The sequence below is a fragment of the Passer montanus genome, unplaced genomic scaffold (assembly GCF_014805655.1).
Source record: "Passer montanus isolate IOZ18808 unplaced genomic scaffold, ASM1480565v1 scaffold29, whole genome shotgun sequence".
NCBI classification, from domain to species: domain Eukaryota; kingdom Metazoa; phylum Chordata; class Aves; order Passeriformes; family Passeridae; genus Passer; species Passer montanus.
Window position 1 is genome coordinate 10,436,628 of NW_024367596.1, and position 18,445 is coordinate 10,455,072.

The window sequence follows — 18,445 nt, forward strand, 5'->3', positions numbered from 1 at the left end:
CCCTTAATACTACTGACAGTGACATGGTGCAAGCAGGGAGGAGGCTGCAGGCAGCATGCCAGGCTTTGGACAGTGCTCAGAGCATGTTACAGGGCTACAACCTCATCATGAGCCATCGGGGCCACAGCCTTTTGCTCTTTGAACCACATAACCTCCACCTGAGTTACAAGCAGGGCAGCCAGGAACTCAAAGAGATCTCCCTTGCAGGGCGCCTGGTTTGGGGGTCCAGCCATGCTTGTGATTAACCCTTCATCTGGGGGTTTCTTTCAGGCAAATAAATAAATAAATGAATAAAGCAATTTTTTCATTCTGTGTTGTGTTCTCTGTATTGGTGTGATGGAGTAGACAGTGAAAACTTAGAGATGCTGGTTGTACTCAACACTGCAAAAGTTTGGCACACAATAATTAAGAAAGTCCCATTTCTGTGGGAAATACTGAAAGCTCCTTGTAAAAAATAGCAGTGAAATCAGGTAGATATTTTTATTGGGTAAATGTTGTGATAGCAGGAAAAATACTAATGACCAAATTTCAAAAGAGGGAATTTGATTTTGCAAGCCTCAGGAAGATGAGACTTCTGGCCACTGCCTTTCCAGAAGTTTGCAATTTTCCTTATTAAATATCTAAAATCACTGGAGAAGAGTAGTGATGAAGACTTGTTATAGCTGTATTTTTCTCATGACTGACAGCTCCTGAAAATGACCATGCCCACTTTTATTTCTGGGTCTGTTGCTTTACTTCTTTTAATATTCCCTAGTGATGAAGATATCTGATTATCTGAAAGGATATGGCTAACTGGTTTAGGCTGCTTTGGGCACTTAAACACTGCTCCTCCAGGAAAGATGAGGAGTCTCCCCGTCTGTGCAGCAGAATGCAATAGCAGAGGTGTCTGAGTTCCTACTGCCCCACGTGCCCCCAGGCACCTGCTGCAGATTATTGATGGTGGACGAGTGGGCCATGGAGTGATTTTGGATTAGAGAGACAAAAACTGGTCTCTGCTGTCTTCAGCTGTAGCTGCAGCTGCGCAGCAGAGGCTGGCATGTGGCAGCAGGGCTGGAGGCAGCACTGGCCCATCAGGAGATGCCTCAGCAGAGAGTTGTGCTTGTCCTCGCCTCTCCTGAGGGGAGGATGCATCCCTCCATTCATCCTGCTGTGAAACTGCCAGGGCTGTCTGGCTACAAAACTCCTGTATCAACTTCAAAAGTTAGACCCAAATACATGTTCTCAGCTGGGTATTTGAAATAGAGCAGATAATACCTATTACTTAGACCAAAGAGATTTATTATTTTTTTTAAAGGGACTTGCAAATGTTTTGTGGCTTCTAGACAGTTTGCCTGTAAAGTTTTTCTTACAACACTTATTTTTGGACTTGGACCAAAAATACCTCAGAATTTTGAGGGCTGGGCCTGGATTTTCCACTTGTGCTGCTTTTGAGAAGACTTTCTCACTTACTGCAGTAAAAGATTTCATCTCTGTCCAGCAGCTCTGACTCTTCCTTCTCCAGATGGGCACTGCTTCTCACCACCACTACAATAGGCTTGGGAAAGGGATTGACTGGAAAAGTGAGTCACAAAATAATGCAAATGTTTTTAATTGGTTTTGGGTTCAAGAATTTCTTAAAATTGATTATTTACATTTTATTTTATTATCTAAATTTGGAAAGTCTTGTTTCCCTGGGGATACACCTATTGTTAACAAGTCTTTATGTGCTTTACCAACTTGGGGATTATATCTTAGGAATGGAAGAACAAAGCTGGACAGGTTACCCAGGGGCTGGGGGTTGAGCTTGGGTGTCCTGAGCTCCAGGTTTGCATTCTAACTCTGGGCTTCTCCACACAGGTTGAGTGGTCTTTTCCGGGTTATGAAGAGCTTGTACCCCAGACTAGAAAGCACCAATTGCAGTGGGCAGGTGGGGGAATTGCTGTGGCAGTGCTTCACCTTGGCCAGGGCTGAGAAAGAGAGTGGGCGTCAGGGCTGAGCAGACAGGAGGGGATGTCCATGGCTGAGCTTCTGAGGATGGATAAGAAGGGGGTGTCAAAAGTTGAGTGGGAGATAAGAGATGTCTGGGAAAGTTCACAAGATGCTGAACAAAATCCTGAAGGAAAAAAATAGGGTAAACAGTTAGGGGAGAGAGTCTCAAGTGCTGGTGGATTGCTGAGCTGCCTGAAGCCCTGAGGATGAAATCTCTGTTATGCAAAAGTGGTCCCTGTTGTCAGGCTGACAATGATGATATGTAGATAACTGATTAGATGAGCTGTTGATAGGAAATGCAGTGGGTTCCTGGGCTGTGGAGGTACTGAAATTGCTCGGCTTCAAGAAGCCACCACCAGCAGTTTGCAGGGAGCAGGCCATGCAGTGCTCATTCTGGGAACACCAGTGGGAACGCAGAGGGAGTCTTTTCCTTCCAGAGGAGATCTGCAGCCAGCACTGGAGCAGGGCACTGGTGTGGGGCACAGGGCTGCTTTGAGGGGCTGCCACAAAGCTGCAAATGTTGCATTCACTGCAGGCAGTCTTACTCAAGATGAAAGGAGATGATGAAAGGAGAAAAATCCCCCTTGTGTTTTGCAGCATGGTGAATTAGGAGGATTACTCTGTACAGACAGTTTCACTTTCTTTGATTAGGTCAGTGTTGCCTGTGCACTGAAGACTTGAGTAAAGAGCAACCAGGAAGCTGAACCATCCCTTCCTACCGCTTTCCATTCATCTTACACACATATGCTTCCAAAAGACAAATCTAAGTCACAGGGAGATCAGGAGGCACTGTTAGACCCTAACAGAAGACTCAGCATTGCTGTGAGACAGAACTGCTTTATTTCCCCCAAATGCCATTCCGCTCACAGTTGAAACAGGGTGTGTGCAGGACAAGCACCCTTTGCCTGGAGAACAGGAGAAGCTAACAGTCCTCCCTGGTCTGTCCTTGACAGATGCTGTAGGACACCAGCAGTGCCACAGAGCCCTTTGCTGCTGCCACTCCCTGTTCCTTCATGTGTTCCCTACATCTCCTTGGCTGTTGACCTCTTCTGAGATCAGGGTTCACCTTTCTGGCAGTCAGCCTCTTTCATTTTCTAATGCATATCCCTGCGCGACTTCACCACTTTCTCACTGCTGCCCCTCCCCATAACCTGTGCTGCTGTCCACAGTTTTTTGTGAGAGACCAGATCACTGAAACATCTGACAAACGTGGGAACTCGGAAAAAAACTGAACCATAGGTGGAAGTTCTAGTCTGTCTCAAAAGAATCCTGTGCTGGTGTTTGTTATTCCTTACATTTGTCCTTTCTAACCCATGAATCTGTCAGTATTCTCTTGGAGTTATTTTTTAGGACTGACACATAGGAGCAGCATTATGTGCAAAGGCAATCTGAAGGGTTTAAAGAGCTTGCTGGAAGTCTAAATTTTAAAATGCTAAACCTGAAAGCTCGTCTTAAAATCGGAAGGAGAATAACGACTTGTGAGCTCAGTTCAGCACAACCTGCCTCTGCCAGGATGGGAGTCAGTCTCTTTTGGGTTCATTGAGTTAAGACCTTGGAATACAGCATCGGGCAAAAAAAAGAAGCAGGAAATTGCATTCTATAGTGTAATTCATACTGCAAAGAGAGGCTGCTTGTTGATGAAGTAGACATAGAAGGAGGTGCAATAGAGGTAGATGAAATTCAACTGCAATCTTCCTTGAGGGGGTGGAGAACTGCCTGTCTCCCATTTGGCTTTCATTCTGTCCCCCTGTTTAGGGGGTAGCAATGAATCTGTTTGATTTCCAAAGGTCTCTAACCTGTGGGAAAGGGTTACAAGGGGGTGTTTCCAGGGTGTGCTCTGCTGGCTGAGGGTGGCTGCTCCAGGCAGGGGGACAAGAACAAGTCGGGGAATTCCAGATGACATCGCCTGCCAGGCGCACGCTTGTCCCGTGCTGCCAGACCCAGCATCCTTCTCCTCTTGCACAGCTGTGAGCTTCATTAGGTACCGATGTCTACAAATCACTGCAGTGTTACAATGCAGAGCAGGGGGAATTCCAGCAGGATGAGGGCTGCCAAGTTCCTACAGTTTTAACGGTGTGATCTGAAAAGGAGCCCCCTCCCCACGCAAAAACTAAAAATATAACTGACTCCAAGATTCAGGCATTTAGACATAATGCTCATGAACTTTAAATCGTTTACCATTGGTTTTGATGCATTTCAAGGTGTAACTGGAGAAGGCAGGGACAAGCACGTGGATTGGGACTGCTGGAGCTGAAGCTGCCGACTCCTCTGTGACTTAAATCTCTGTCCAGCTCACACCCTGTGGTGGCTCAGGACTAATATATTAATTTGCACATTAACTGAGGGATTTTAAGGGGTAAAATGCTGTATAAATTCAGGAAGAAAGATTAGCTTTTAGTCTGGATTGGAATTCTCCTTCCACCCTGAACTCTGTGTGTGTCTTAAAGCTGGTCACAGCACTTTTGCAGCCCCTTGATTTTCATTCCTGGGCATCAGCATTTTGGTGTCTGAAGATAAATGAAATTTGAGAGTTTCTCAGTCAGGAGGTACAGTGTATGCTCTACCAGAAGAAATTAAGGCCTTTCCGAATTTCTCTATCTAAACACTCAAAATCACCAGTTCCTTTTACAGCAAGCACCACATTGCGACTTGGGTGACCAAGGTTGTATTTATGGCTTGCTGACTAATGGTGAGTAATTCTATAAGCTCCTGGTGTCTTCATTTTCTCCCAGGTAATATGGGAGTAATCACACTCTCTTTCTTTGTAGAGCACTTTGAGAACTATGAATAAAATGAGGCATATTAGATATCGTTATTTAGACCTTATTAATTATTTATTGGGTACATTTGTATAATGTGGAAGTGCTGTCTTCATAACACCAGATGTTCTTCTCTCTGCATCAAGGTTTCCTGATACTCCACTAGTATATTCTTTAGGGGACTGTAACTTGTGAAAAAAGAGCTAAATTTGTAGCTTACAGACAAAGACTTTCTGGCCCCATCTGCATGTCCACTGACTGAGAACTACAAGCCCAGTGACAGAAAATTGTACACCACTGATAGGCTTTTCAGAGGGAGAAGCAGAAAGCAACACTTACTCTGTAGTTTGGGAACAAGCAGAAAGAAAGCTCCAAATAATTTTGCTCGTCCACACTGAAAGATTTTATTTTACAAAGTTTTGCAGTGTGGCTTTACACCAACCTCAAGCCACAAAGTTCTGCACCCATAAACCATACTGACAATTTCTGAGAACTTTCATACTGCTGGACAAGCACAAACCAAACCAGAGCTCCAGTTTTTGAGGGAAGTTATGGAGAAATGGAGGTGCTTGGACCTCTTGAAACCCAACACAGCAGCTTCACTGAGATACCTTATTCACTTCTGGATTCCTCACAAACCATGCTATTACTGAGGAGTAGCTCAGAGTGTTGGAGCACCAAACCCGTTTTGGATAAAAACACAATGGAAACCAGCTACCTCTTGGTTGCAACAGCCTTTATTTTTGGAAGGAGGTTGCTGGACTCACACTCGCGCCAGCGGTGCTGGGGCTGCAGCCTGTGCCAGATCTGACCCTCTATCAGTGCAAGCAGGTGGCATCTGCCTTTAAGGTTCAAAGCCACAGAGGAGGAGCTGGGCTGTGCATGCTCAGTGTCAAGCCTGGGGCTTGCTTTCCTCAGGAGCTTGTGCCTTTTCCCCAGTGGTAAGTCAAACCTGGGTGTTTTGGTTTAATATCTTTCTAAGAAAGATTTCTTGCAGTGGAAGGTGGTATTTTGGGTGAGAAGTGTTGGTGTATTGCAATAGTTGAGTTTAATGGCTTTCTGTCATTGTTTCGTGGGGTGGTGAGTTGCTTGTTTGCTTTATCTTTAATCTCGTTGATATGAAGGTAGGAAAGGAGGTGATGTGGTGAAGAATGGAAGGATGTGCTTAGACTGAGCAGTGGGAGCAGAAATGGTCTTGTTTTCTCTCCACTTCATCACCACTTTTATGTCATGCTTGGCCAAGCAGTCAGGGCTTCATTTCCTCCTGTGTTGGGACACAGCTCCAGGGAAAGGCAATAGCAGTGTGGCCACAGCTTATGAGAGACAAATGCTGTGCTTTTCCTTTATGAGAAGGGTGAGTTGGTTTTGCTTTGGGTATTTTTCTGTAAACTCTGAAATGGAGTGCTGTGTGGGCACAGCTACAGGTGCGTGTTGCTGTCCTTGCAGAGATGTCACTCATCAGTGGGGTGGCCAGGGGGATCAGCTGGGACACATCCCCACTCAGGGGCTGTAGCACAGCTCTTCTGGGGGAGTGCTCAGGAGGCAGCACAACAATCAGCGTGCCTGGGGCTCCAGCCCACCTAGTGAATTTGGAGAAGTGCTTTCACCTGGACTCTGGGCTGCTCTTGTTTCAGCAGATAAATAGGACCTGGGTGGGAGGGCATGGCTGCCTGAAACCTGTCCTGGGATTCACCGGCTCAGGAGCAGAGTGCCATCGCTGCACTAAGGAACGCTGCTCTCGGTGAGGTGCTGCTGCTGTGAGAAGACTTGACTTGCTATTAATAATCCCCTGGTGGTTTTTAAAGGAGGGGCTTGTGGATGTGATGTCCTATTCAGCTTGCAGTTTGATGGGGGCTGTAAATCCCCCTGTAGTTGCTGGTGCAGTTAGTGCTCTCTGTTTGTCAAAAGCATCCTGCCAGATAGTTCAGCAGTGGGTGCAGGGACCTTCCAGACATTGAACAGAGACAACCTAGCAAGACTTACTGCTATGCCTTGTTCTATTGTAGTCAGTGTTTTGGTATAAGAGGTTGTGTTCAGTAGTGCCATTTCCTGCTATGGCCTTTGGGATGAGCAGATGTAGGTAAAAGAGGTGTTATTTAAATGCTTGTTAATAAAAAAACCATCTGGTTCATAGAAGCAATTTAAGCAATGCAATCTTGTGATTAACTTTAGGCACTCATCAATTCTTTTACTGAAAGCAGAGCACTTGCTGTTGTGGGAAAAGACAGTTAACTAAAGCAGTGAAATTTATGTGCAGATTTTATGTAGGCTTTAGCTGTTATTTTTCCAGCGGAAATCCAGACACTTAAATATGTGTTTGATAGACAGAAGCTTCTCTTCTATGTTGAAGGCTGTTAGTTAAGGAACATAGCGCTAGGTTTAGATTCTGTTGAAACCGCAGGGAAGGAGACAGTTTCTTGCCTGTAGCTTTGTGCTGAGCTGAAGTTGGTGTTCTTGTCTTTTTCCCACCTGAGAACGGGGTGCACCAAACTGAGTTTACTGTAATGCTGTGGCCTTGTCACAGCTGCCTTGCCAAAGCTGACTGCCAAATCTTGCTGCCTCCTTTGGAAATAGAGCTGTACAGGTAGTAAAGGTGTTGAAGGAGTCTCTGTGAAAACAATAACCAGGAGGCACCTTGTGCTTGGTATAGGGAAACATGCCTTTTTGGTCATCAGGTAAAATCTAGTAATGCTTTTCCTAGAATCAGTAAGCTAGGAGCTTGTTGGGCTACAGGAATAAAGATGATGCACCTGGAAAGTGTCACTCTGGAGAAATTTAGAGTTGGGTTTAGTGGAGGGATGCTGTGTCCTTAACTGGTGCAATGCTTTCCAACAGCTCTGTTAGCTGCAAAGGTGCAGAGAAACAAACCTGGCTGTATTTGTTTGTGCAGCTGATGTCTCCTGGACTGCTTGGTTGGGGCAGACTTGTGGAATTGCATCTGAACAGGACCACCAGGACCAGAGCAGGCAGGGTGAACTGGGACACTTTGTCTCTTTGAGGCAGAACTTTGTCCAGCAGTGAACTAAAGCTGGGGCATGCTGTGACATGCAAGAACCTTGTTGCACTGAGACTTTCTGAAGGAACGGTCTCTGAGAGAGGTCTAGTTTGGTGTAACTTTTTTCCTTGAAGTCAGTTCCTGTCTGTGTACTAACGAAATGTGATTTTTAGTGTACAAGTCAAAAGCAGTTGTTATAAGTGGCAAGTAATTGTTAAAAATGAGCCCTTTGATGGCTTGAGAGAACCCATTGTGGGGTTTCTCTGCCCATTCCTGGTGGTCAGGACTGGGTGCAGGGTATTGAGCAGTGCCTGTGGTCTGTCTGGGTTTAGCAGCAGAGGAGGTTGCAGAGCTTCCCACTGTGCTCCTCCGAGGTTCGTGGTGGCATTGATCTGCAGTTTATATGACAGGCTTTAGGCCAGATCTGTTCTTCTGGGTTTCAGTATGGCATTCTTGAAAGTGTCTTACCTGACTGAAAGCCTGAAAGGAGTAATTTTGGGTTCTTTGTGGGATAACTGCTGTTCTCAGAGGACTTGTGATTATTTTTTCACATGTAGTGTGGGCATGTGCTCCCGTCTGTGAGGCAGAGCTATTACCCATGCACTTCTGCATTTCATTTTTGTTTCTGGCTGTTCATGAACTTTTAAATTATACTGGAGGTTTGACTCCCTAATCACAAAAAGGATGAGGAACTGAAGTGATGCTTTCACCTATTTTGAGGCATGCCCAGCACTGGCTCCAGGGGGCTTTTAAGCCACTTTTATTTCCTTTAGCTCAGAATAACAATCTGCTCTTTTCTAAGAGCATGCAGTGCTGTGGACAGCAGAGGTGAGGAAAGCCCAGCTTTTTGCATACCAGAGTCATCCTCAAAAGGAAAGGAGCTATAAAAATTCAGGAAAGAGAGCTATGTACCTCTCTGACAGCAGCCAGAAGTAAATACTTCAGGAAAAGTGGAGTAAAAGCACTACAGTGTGATCTTCCCTCTGAAACACTCTTCCTTAATTTTGGCAGCTTAATAAATTAGGGTCTTCCATGCAACTTGTTTAGACCATTGTGTTAAGCAGGACCAATATGTGCCAAACCAAATACTAGTTCAGTTCTCTTTGGAATCCAGTGGTAACCTTGGCTCCTTGCTGTAGCCATCCCCTGGCAGAGAATGTGGTTGTTCACTTGAATTGTGCTGAAATAACTCTCATGTGGAAATTTTGCGGGACACCCCCAACCCTGTAGCAGGAAAGGTGGTCACCTGCCTCATACTCTGAAATTGAACTGAGAGTTTTTGTCAACTGCAAATAAACTGGAGAAATTCCTCCCACCCCCTTTACATCCCTACAGCCGTCAAGTATTTTGACATGGGTCTAAAAGCTGCTGTGTTTGAATTTAGAAATTGGCCAGTGGGATGAGAATGTGCAGCTGTGGAAGGCATGAGTGCTCCAGCTCTGTCACTGCTCCTCTTGGGCCCACCTATTTCTGTGAGGCTTGTGGGAGCTTAAGGGGATAAAAATGGCCAAGGTAATTAGCAGATCTGGTGGAAATCAGTTGGTCTGCCTCAGAAATTGGTGGAGGCGAGAAGGCAGTAGGCAAGCAGGTAAAATCTGATGTGATTTAACTTATTTCCATAGAAAATGAAACAAAAATATTATTTTATTACTGTAATTATTCAAAATAAAAATAAAAAAGCAACCAAAAAAACCCCAAACCAAGAAAAACCACAATCTAATACTTAGTTCACGGCCTCGGCTGCAGTGGCTGGGTGTAGAAGTCACCTAAATCATTCAAGGGCATGCCATTATACAGGCATACAGCTTGGGACAGTGGTATCCCACATTACTTAGCTTCTTCACCAAGTGAAAGACTACCTGCTTCAAATGGGAGATTGATTATTTGGGGGGAAAGGCTTTGTTTGGGTTTTTTTTTTCCCCCTGCTCTGGGATTCTTATGACACAGCATCCCAGTGGACTCTGATGGGTATTTAACTTACTGGGGAGGGTGGCCAAATTCTCTCCCATCTAAATGCAGCATCTGCAGCAGTGTGGAATGTGTGTTGTACAGCTGTGAATGTCTCAGGCATTCAGCGTGTCTCCTTTTTCACACAATAGCTTCTATTTATGGGTTTTCATCGAGCTGGACTCATGCATTCAACATGTATTTGTGTGTGTTTTTATTTTTCTTTTTTTTTTTTTTTTTTTTTTTTTTTTTTTTTTTAAGGTTTGTAGAAACTCCGAGCCCCTTCTCCTGGAAGGAGAGTTACTACCACTCAGCCATGTCCCAAAGCTCTCAGCCCAGGGAATTCCTCAGCCCAGAGGTAATCCAGCATATCTGGGACTTCCTGGAACAGTAAGTATCCCTTACGTGGCACATATGGAAGAGGTTTTAGACAGGATGCTTCCATAATGAAGCTGCTCAGGGGGTTGGTGATGGGGAGTTTGGACTCTTCTGTGCTTGTTGATTAGATATGGATGTGATGATTGGATGTGTCAGCCTGTGGTGACTGGCAGCTCTGGAGCTCTCCTACACCCAGGCTGTGGGGACCAAGTGCAGCAGTGACACTGATTCTCTGCCAGGCCTCTGCTGGCTGAGCTGGCAGCTTCCTACAGCTTGTGGTTGGCATTTCCCCTCAGGAAATGGGCTCATTGCTCTGTGTCCAGGCTGCATGTTTGCCCCTTGCTGATGCCGGGGGGGAGAGGAGATGAAGATGGTGCAGAGTTCACCCTGTCAGGTCCATTGGCTGAAAGAAAGCTGACTCTGTTCCCATTCCTGACTTGCCATGACTGATGCTGAAACAATCACTGCTGTAAATCCTCCATGAGTTCTGTCTTTGATTTGTCTCCTCTGCTCTTGCCTCAGAGTGAGTGAAAAGTCCCTCAGGGCCCTGTCCTGTTGAGGCTGCTGTAATACAGTGGTGAGGAGGTGGCTGCTCCTCAGTAATTCCTGACTTTGCCATGAGACTCGCTTGTGGTAATGCCAAAGTCCTGGGCACAGGGGAAGGGAAGGAAGGCGGGGTGGTGGAAAACGGAACTTGGCCAGTTTTAACTCCATGACTGTGTTCTTTCCAGGCCAATATGCTCGGTTCAGCCAATTGATTTAAACTTCATTGATGGCCCATCTGAAGATGGCTCCACAAACAAAATTGAGATCAGCATGGATTGTGTCCGGGTGCAGGACACCGAGCTGAATGACCCAATGTGGGTGAGTAACGAGAAACTTCCTTTACCTTTGGGGGCAGAGGGGGAGTTTTTGCAGGAGCTATTCCAGCTGCATTGCCCCAGGGCTCCTCACCTGCTCTTCTCCTGCAGCAGCAGTGGCAGGAGAAAGAGATGAGGCAGCTGAACTGGCAGGAGAGCTGAGGAGCACCTTGCATAGGCTACTCAACCATCCCTGCGGGACTTCCTGGAACAGTAAGTATCCCTTACGTGGCACATATGGAAGAGGTTTTAGACAGGATGCTTCCATAATGAAGCTGCTCAGGGGGTTGGTGATGGGGAGTTTGGACTCTTCTGTGCTTGTTGATTAGATATGGATGTGATGATTGGATGTGTCAGCCTGTGGTGACTGGCAGCTCTGGAGCTCTCCTACACCCAGGCTGTGGGGACCAAGTGCAGCAGTGACACTGATTCTCTGCCAGGCCTCTGCTGGCTGAGCTGGCAGCTTCCTACAGCTCATGGTTGGCATTTCCCCTCAGGAAATGGCTAATTGCTCTGTGTCCAGGCTGCATGTTTGCCCCTTGCTGATGCCGGGGGGGAGAGGAGATGAAGATGGTGCAGAGTTCACCCTGTCAGGTCCATTGGCTGAAAGAAAGCTGACTCTGTTCCCATTCCTGACTTGCCATGACTGATGCTGAAACAATCACTGCTGTAAATCCTCCATGAGTTCTGTCTTTGATTGATTTGTCTCCTCTGCTCTTGCCTCAGAGTGAGTGAAAAGTCCCTCAGGGCCCTGTCCTGTTGAGGCTGCTGTAATACAGTGGTGAGGAGGTGGCTGCTCCTCAGTAATTCCTGACTTTGCCATGAGACTGGCTCGTGGTAATGCCCAAGTCCTGGGCACAGGGGAAGGGAAGGAAGGCGGGGTGGTGGAAAACGGAACTTGGCCAGTTTTAACTCCATGACTGTGTTCTTTCCAGGCCAATATGCTCGGTTCAGCCAATTGATTTAAACTTCATTGATGGCCCATCTGAAGATGGCTCCACAAACAAAATTGAGATCAGCATGGATTGTGTCCGGGTGCAGGACACCGAGCTGAATGACCCAATGTGGGTGAGTAACGAGAAACTTCCTTTACCTTTGGGGGCAGAGGGGGAGTTTTTGCAGGAGCTATTCCAGCTGCATTGCCCCAGGGCTCCTCACCTGCTCTTCTCCTGCAGCAGCAGTGGCAGGAGAAAGAGATGAGGCAGCTGAACTGGCAGGAGAGCTGAGGAGCACCTTGCATAGGCTACTCAACCATCCCTGCACTCTCCCTGCTTAGAGCTAGTTTGACCTCAGGGTTACAATAATTTGGATTCTGGACAAAGTTGCAATTTTGCTGACCAAGGCCAGAGGTTCTTCACTGGTTTTTCTTCTCTTGAGGGTCATATATGAATGAAAACTTCTTTTCAGACCGTGGTTGGGTTCTTTTCTGCTTCAGTTTCTTCACACCAGAGTGTTTGTAATGAGTCTTGGCGATGGGTGTCTCAGGGATATGGCTCAAGGCTGGAATGCAGATGAGGCACTGGTGCTTGCTGGTTCATTGCCTTTGGCACTAACAGACTGGCTCGTCCTTAGCAATAGCTCTTCTGAAGAAGCCAGGTGCTTTTCTTGCAGGCTGGAGCAGGAGGTGTTTCTGGAGTTTGAGTTGCTCATGTCCTCTTTCTGTTCTTCCTGGGTTTTGTATACTTTGGGGTAAAAATAAAATGTGGTTTGAAATTTGTGTTGGTATCTGTAAATTTTCTTGTTGTTTCTCTGGATGTTTCCATCCTGAGAAAGTGTTGTTGTTTAATTCCCTGGCTAACCAACCACAGTTTTTGATGTGCCCAGTGATGGTGTGTTGGCAGTCTGTGTCCTGGAGGATTGTGTCTGCATGGAAGGAGCTCCTGGGTCACTCTGGTTGCAGTCCCTGGTGACAGGAGGTTTGACCTGTCAGTGCTGCACTGGTGTGACTGCTGGGGAGGCTGCCGTGCTCTTCCTTCTCCCTGAAGGTTGCAAAGGGTTAAAAGCCAGTTTGAGGTTGGGTATGTGCCTGGATAATGTGGTGAACTAATCCAAGTGCACAAGGAGAGGTGACCCACATCACATCTGGTTATCTTTTGATTCAGCATTTGGTGGGGGATGAGGGGTGAAGTGCAAGTCTTCCATCAGCATCTGGAGCTTGGCTTTTTTCACCATTATAGTGACATGGTGTCTCCTCAATAGTCCATAAGATTCTACATGTTTACAGGGGATTTGGATTTTCAAAGTGGACTATAAGGGTCTGTTTGGACTATGTCCTCCTAAAAAACAATTGCCAACAGTTTAAAGGTCATTAGCGGTAACTTTTCTCCTTCCATGCTGAAATATGGGTTTGTGGCATTGAGCACAAGCTCACCTCCCCATCTCCTGTCACTCCAAGCTGTCTGCAGAGCCCTGCAGTGGCTGTTGGGCTCACTGAAGGCCTGTTCAGTCTCCCCCTCCCTCAGTGGTGCAGTGGAACATGACTGGAAAGTCCCTTCCCCTTGTTCTCTCTGAGTGCTGCTGCCTGGGAAGGGGACAAGAAGCTTTCTCTAAGCAATTACTTCTTGCTGATGATGAGTTTGAGCCCAGCCTTGCAGGAGGCATTTCTGGAGAGGCCAGGCTGCAGGGTGACTTCTTTTTAAGAAGTGTTTTTCACTGACGTGACAAGCTGCAGGGGGAGCGGGGAAATTCCATCCCATCCTCACCCTTACTGTAAAGGCAGCAGCTCGGAGTACATTAATGTATGTACATTAATAAATGTTCCAGTTTGTCTTCAGTGGAAGACAGCACCTTCTCTCAGTTGAATGCTGGACAAAAGCCTTCACAAAGCAAAATATGCACTGCAAACCTGTGCAAACAGCCCGTCTTTTAAAATGAGGAAAGCTCTTTTTACTCCCCTTACCACCACCACCACCTCCCTATAAATTTGCAAACATCCCTGACAGGTGACAACTCCCCTTGCAGAGAAGTCTGTGTTTGCTTTGCTGTTTCTGGGGCTCGCAGAGGCTGCAGCTTTCATTGGCAGAGAATGTGTAGCCCGGGGCAAGGTGTTTGCTTTAATCTGAAATACCTTACAACTCTCTTCCCCTCCAGCTTCTCTTTTCCTTTGGATGGCTTCGGGGCACGAGCTTCCCTTGCACCTGTCTCTCCTGTAACCTCAGCCATGTCACTCCTAGACACGAGGTGCTGCACGCAGCTGATTGCAGCAAAGGGTTGAAGAGGGCAGATAAACACAAAGGAATGCAGCAGAAACAGAGGGGCCCTGGGAGATGAGCACTGAGATCAAGGCAGAGTGCTTTATAGTATTACATTTGTCTTAGGAAAAGAGCAAGGCCAGTTTTTCTCCAAAATGCATCACCGTGTGAGATTTAAATGGGTGCAGAGCAATTAAGAGTGATTTATTTAAAGCAATTGTCCTTGTGTGGACTTTGAAGCAATTCCAATCAGCTTTTAAAATAAGATTTGCACCTTCTTGCAGTTTATGGCTGAAAAATTAAACTTGCAGTCTTAAAAGATGTCCATCCTTGAGCCTAAGAGTTATGTTGGTGGAACCTGTGATTTTTAATTTTTTTTATTATTTGACTTTTGGGAGTACAAGTGCTTGTTCACAACAGATCTAGTATTGGGGAAGGAGCTGCAGGGCCTGAAGAAACTCTCCCACAAGTGGGCTGGAAAATGAATACGAGTCCTGCCCTGTTGAGCACCCATCAGTTTGTTCATTGCCTTGAAGATGCAGCTCATTGGGGAGAAACCTAGGGGACAAGGCTGGGTGACACAAACTCCTCTTGTCTGGGCTGTAGCCCTGACTCTTGCTGAGATCTTGCAGTTCTCATGCACTTGTTTTGAGGAAGAAATAATCTTCTGTGCCTGTGGAAGAAAGGGGTAAGAGAAACTGGTGATCTGCACTAGCTTGGGATGGAAAGATCAGAAGTGGGCAGGAGGAGGATTTTGGGTCTGGTATAACATTAGACAGTCAGCAACCTTCCCCAGCCGTGTGCCTCATGACCGGCTCTTTCACAATGTCCTGGGTGGCCTGTCCTGGCTGTCAGCTGTGCCTTTTCCTTTCCCCTGGTGTGAACCACAGGCAGGCTGGGAAACCCCAGCAAAGATCTGCCTTTTTTGCATAACTGGAGTGAAGGGCTGGTGGTCCCTGTGGGTGTGGAGAACACTTACTCTTTGCCATGGCCCTGGTGTGGGAAGGAGCTGCGGATGGCCAGGAAGGTAAGTTGCATGTGTGTCCTTGTGGGCCTCCTGCCATTCATTAAGTGCACCAAAGAAGTGGTCCCCAGCCTCTCCTGTGATCAAGGATGTAGCCAGCAGCTGTGGGGTGTGCTGGGGTGATGTCTAGTTCCCTGCATTCAGGATGAACACTGATTGCAAAGCCTGTATCCTGCAGTGCTAGGAATCAGGTAATGTTACAGCAATTTTATATTTGTCTGACTGGATAAATGCCCTGGGGCATCAGGGAGGAGGGATCTGGAGATCCCTCTCTAGGAGTGGGTGGGTGGCAGTGCAGTAACCCCTGCATTGTCCTGGAGCCCTCTTAGTGCTGTCAGCCTGCTCTACCAGCTGCAAAATTGCTTTCTCTTACCATGTCTCAGAAGTCCTGTAAACTCACTGATGCTAAGAGATGCTGGTCTGGACCCAGAGCTGCTTTGAGCTAAGGATTTCAGCAAGAGCCTCCTGGTAAAAGTGTTTGCAGAGTCTGTGAATCTTCTGCCACCACCACCCCAGCAGTGTGGCCAGGGCTCTGGGGACCCTCCTGGCAGGAGCTGGAGTGCTGTCCCCAGGGATGGAGCAGCTCGTCCCCCTCCCCCTGTGCATACCTTCCTGTCATGCCCCTGAGCAAGGAGCCGTCCTCCCTCCCGCAGCCCCTTGCCTAACCAGTTCAGCGGAATGCCTGCTCCCCAGACAGTGCCGTGGTCAGAGTTTTCTTAACCTGGATCCATCCCTCCCCATAAAAGGCAGAGAGAATTCCTTGCCTCTTTTTCCTTTTTTTTTAATATTTATTTGTTCTCCCTCGTCTTCTGCAAATAATCATGGGGATTTGCTGTGTGTGGCTTGATCAGGCAGTGCTGAGCAGCCTGTGGGGTGGGTTTCTTCCCTGGGGATGGGGGTATGTGTAGGGCTGTGTTTGGGTTTGGGTGTACAGCTTCATGGGCTGTCGGTGTCCCAAGCCTGGTAGCTGCAGAAATTTTGGAAGTGCAACATGTGTTTTATAGTTTTAAAACTGAGAGCTTCAGCTCTGTGGCTCTGCTGTTCTCCTTTAGGCACAGAGGTGGAGGTAACAGTAGGGTAGGTAGACTAGATGCCTCTTGTGTTGGAAATGGAGGTGTTGAGGCTCCCAGCCTCAGTCCTTTTACCAATGACACATCTCAGAGTTGGTATCTGATGCTTCCCAATGGAAACAAGCAACCTTTCCCATAGTTAATCTGCTGTAGGCTCCTGAAAGTGCCACCAAACCACCTCGTACAGGATACATTCCCAGGCTGCAGCCCAGCAAGCTGTAGAGGAGCTGTTCTGACCCAGGGTGGCTGCTGGCTCTCTTGTGCATGCTCTCAGCCTTGGCACCATGTAAATCAGTAATTCTTATTTGTTAGCCATGCACAGAATTCCTGGTCCCCATCACATGGGAGCTGTGGTGAGGATGAGCTGTGCATCTGATGGACAGACACAAAAAGCTCCCCCCTCCTGTCCTGCACGACTGCTGTATTCTATCCAATGCTTTCATATTAAAGTGCAGGCTCTGAACACTCTTAATTTTAATTGCTTATTGAAAGTGTTTTTCTGGGTCAGGAGAAGAGAACTCCACTTGTTGCAAGGCAATGGCTGAAGAAGCAGATAGAAGCTGGTTATGGTGGAACTGTGGGATGGAAGGATGTCCCTGTGTGCCCACAGCAGGGCGGGGAGCTGATGTGGTGAGCAGTGCAGGAATGGTGCCTCTGTGCAGGGACTGGCTAACACATGATGCCGCAGCTGCCACAGCCCTGCATTTTGTTGGGAAATGGTTTTGCACCTGGAGGATGAGGCTGATTTGATAAGGAGATGCAGCAAAGTGGCTTGTGTGGCCATCCGTTTCCATGCCTAGGTATTCCAACTGACCATGGCAGAGAAGGAAGGAAGGACTTTGATCACATCCCTGTGCTGTACAAAGCTTTTATTACTGTCTGGTTTTTGTTTGAGAGAGTTTGAGGCTTGCCAAGTTTCTCTTTCTTTGTGGTTATTTATTCGTTCCATAGCTGTGCAAAGAAAGTTGAGATTATGCAAAGACATTTCCATAATGAGCAAAGGCATTATTCTATTGGAAGCTTCCCTCCAGCACCTCTCCTGTTTGCAGTTGAACTCAGAAGCTCTCCTAATTTAGGCTTGGCTTTGTAAGCCTGCTGGTGTTTAATCTTCTGCTCTGTAGGTCTTCAAATGATATAAGCATCACATTTAGGGCTGCAGATCCAGATCTAGAAGTGGTCAGTTCTTTCAGATAAGAATGGATGTAAAGAATGTATCTGAATGTTCAGTTTAATCAAAGTCTGAAGACTTCCCTTGTCTTGTGTGTAGCAGGGCTCTGAATACATATTTGTTTCTTTAAAATAATTTTCCCTATTTCTCTTTTCTCTGATATTTGGTCCTAGTTCTGGCTGCAGACCAGGGATGGGTATGTTCCTTCTTGTAGCAATGCAGCCAGTTGATAAGTAGTATCATTAAAGCAAGTGTTTTGTTTTTAATGTCACTTCCCCAGATTCTCAGTGGTATTGAAGAAAACTAATGGGTGATCTGTGTGCTCATTTTAGAAGCATATTTAAAATTCCTTTAAATATTCCTTCCCTTTCAGCATCTTGCTGTACATTCATCTTGGGAAGGAATAAACTAATTTTAAGCTGAAAAGCACGAACCTACAGGGAGAGAGTCACAGTGAAATGGGGTGTTTCAGGAGGTGTGGCTTTAACTCCCCAACTCTAGTGCTGTGAGCACCTGATGTGGAAGAGTGTGGTAACTGCCTATATGCAAATGCCTCCAAACAAAAGAAGCAGTCACTTCAGAGAAGATCTTCCTCAAGCAGCTAGGCCTGCCTCCAGAGGTTTCCATGGTGCTACACATGCTCCTTGAGCAAGTATGGAGCAATAATGCATTAGTGCTTATTTTACATCTTTAAAAGGTCTGCACAAACACCTAATTAAAAGGCATCTTGATCTTGAAACAATACATTGTAGACACTTTTTCCTCTGGAGTTAGTTTAAGGTTTATGCTGTCTTGATGGGAACTTCACTCATTGTTTCTATCTAGTTGATAGGATCCTCTTTTTTCCACAAAATTCACCTTCCTCTGGATGTTTTGTTTGTTTTGTGTTATTTTTTTGTTGGGTTGTTTTGTTTAATTCTAAACCAAATTGTGTGAAGAAGGAAAAGAAGGTCCTTTTCTCCTGTTAGCTGGAAGGGTGATGAATTGAGCTGTCCATATCCAGCCAAATGAAAACTCTGTGGAGCTTTACCCCTCTTTGTGGGGTGAGGGGAGTAGAGGATGGGAAGCACCTCACAGTGCTGTTT

The 18,445-nt window shown here is 46.5% G+C and overlaps 1 protein-coding gene across 5 annotated transcripts in view; it reads left to right on the forward strand.

Moving 5' to 3' along the window:
* The window catches only part of TP63 (tumor protein p63), a 102,100-nt gene that overhangs the window by 8,614 nt on the left and 75,041 nt on the right, over positions 1-18,445 (forward strand). For 3 of the 5 annotated variants that reach the window (XM_039713571.1, XM_039713573.1, XM_039713577.1), the window contains exons 1-2: positions 11,111-11,120; positions 11,843-11,975. The exons of the other annotated variants lie outside the window; for them this stretch is intronic. In XM_039713571.1, the coding sequence (XP_039569505.1) occupies positions 11,928-11,975 (48 nt within the window). In that variant the 5' untranslated portion in view covers positions 11,111-11,120; positions 11,843-11,927. Of the gene's footprint in view, positions 1-11,110; positions 11,121-11,842; positions 11,976-18,445 lie in introns of those variants that run through there. 5 annotated transcript variants of the gene reach the window in all.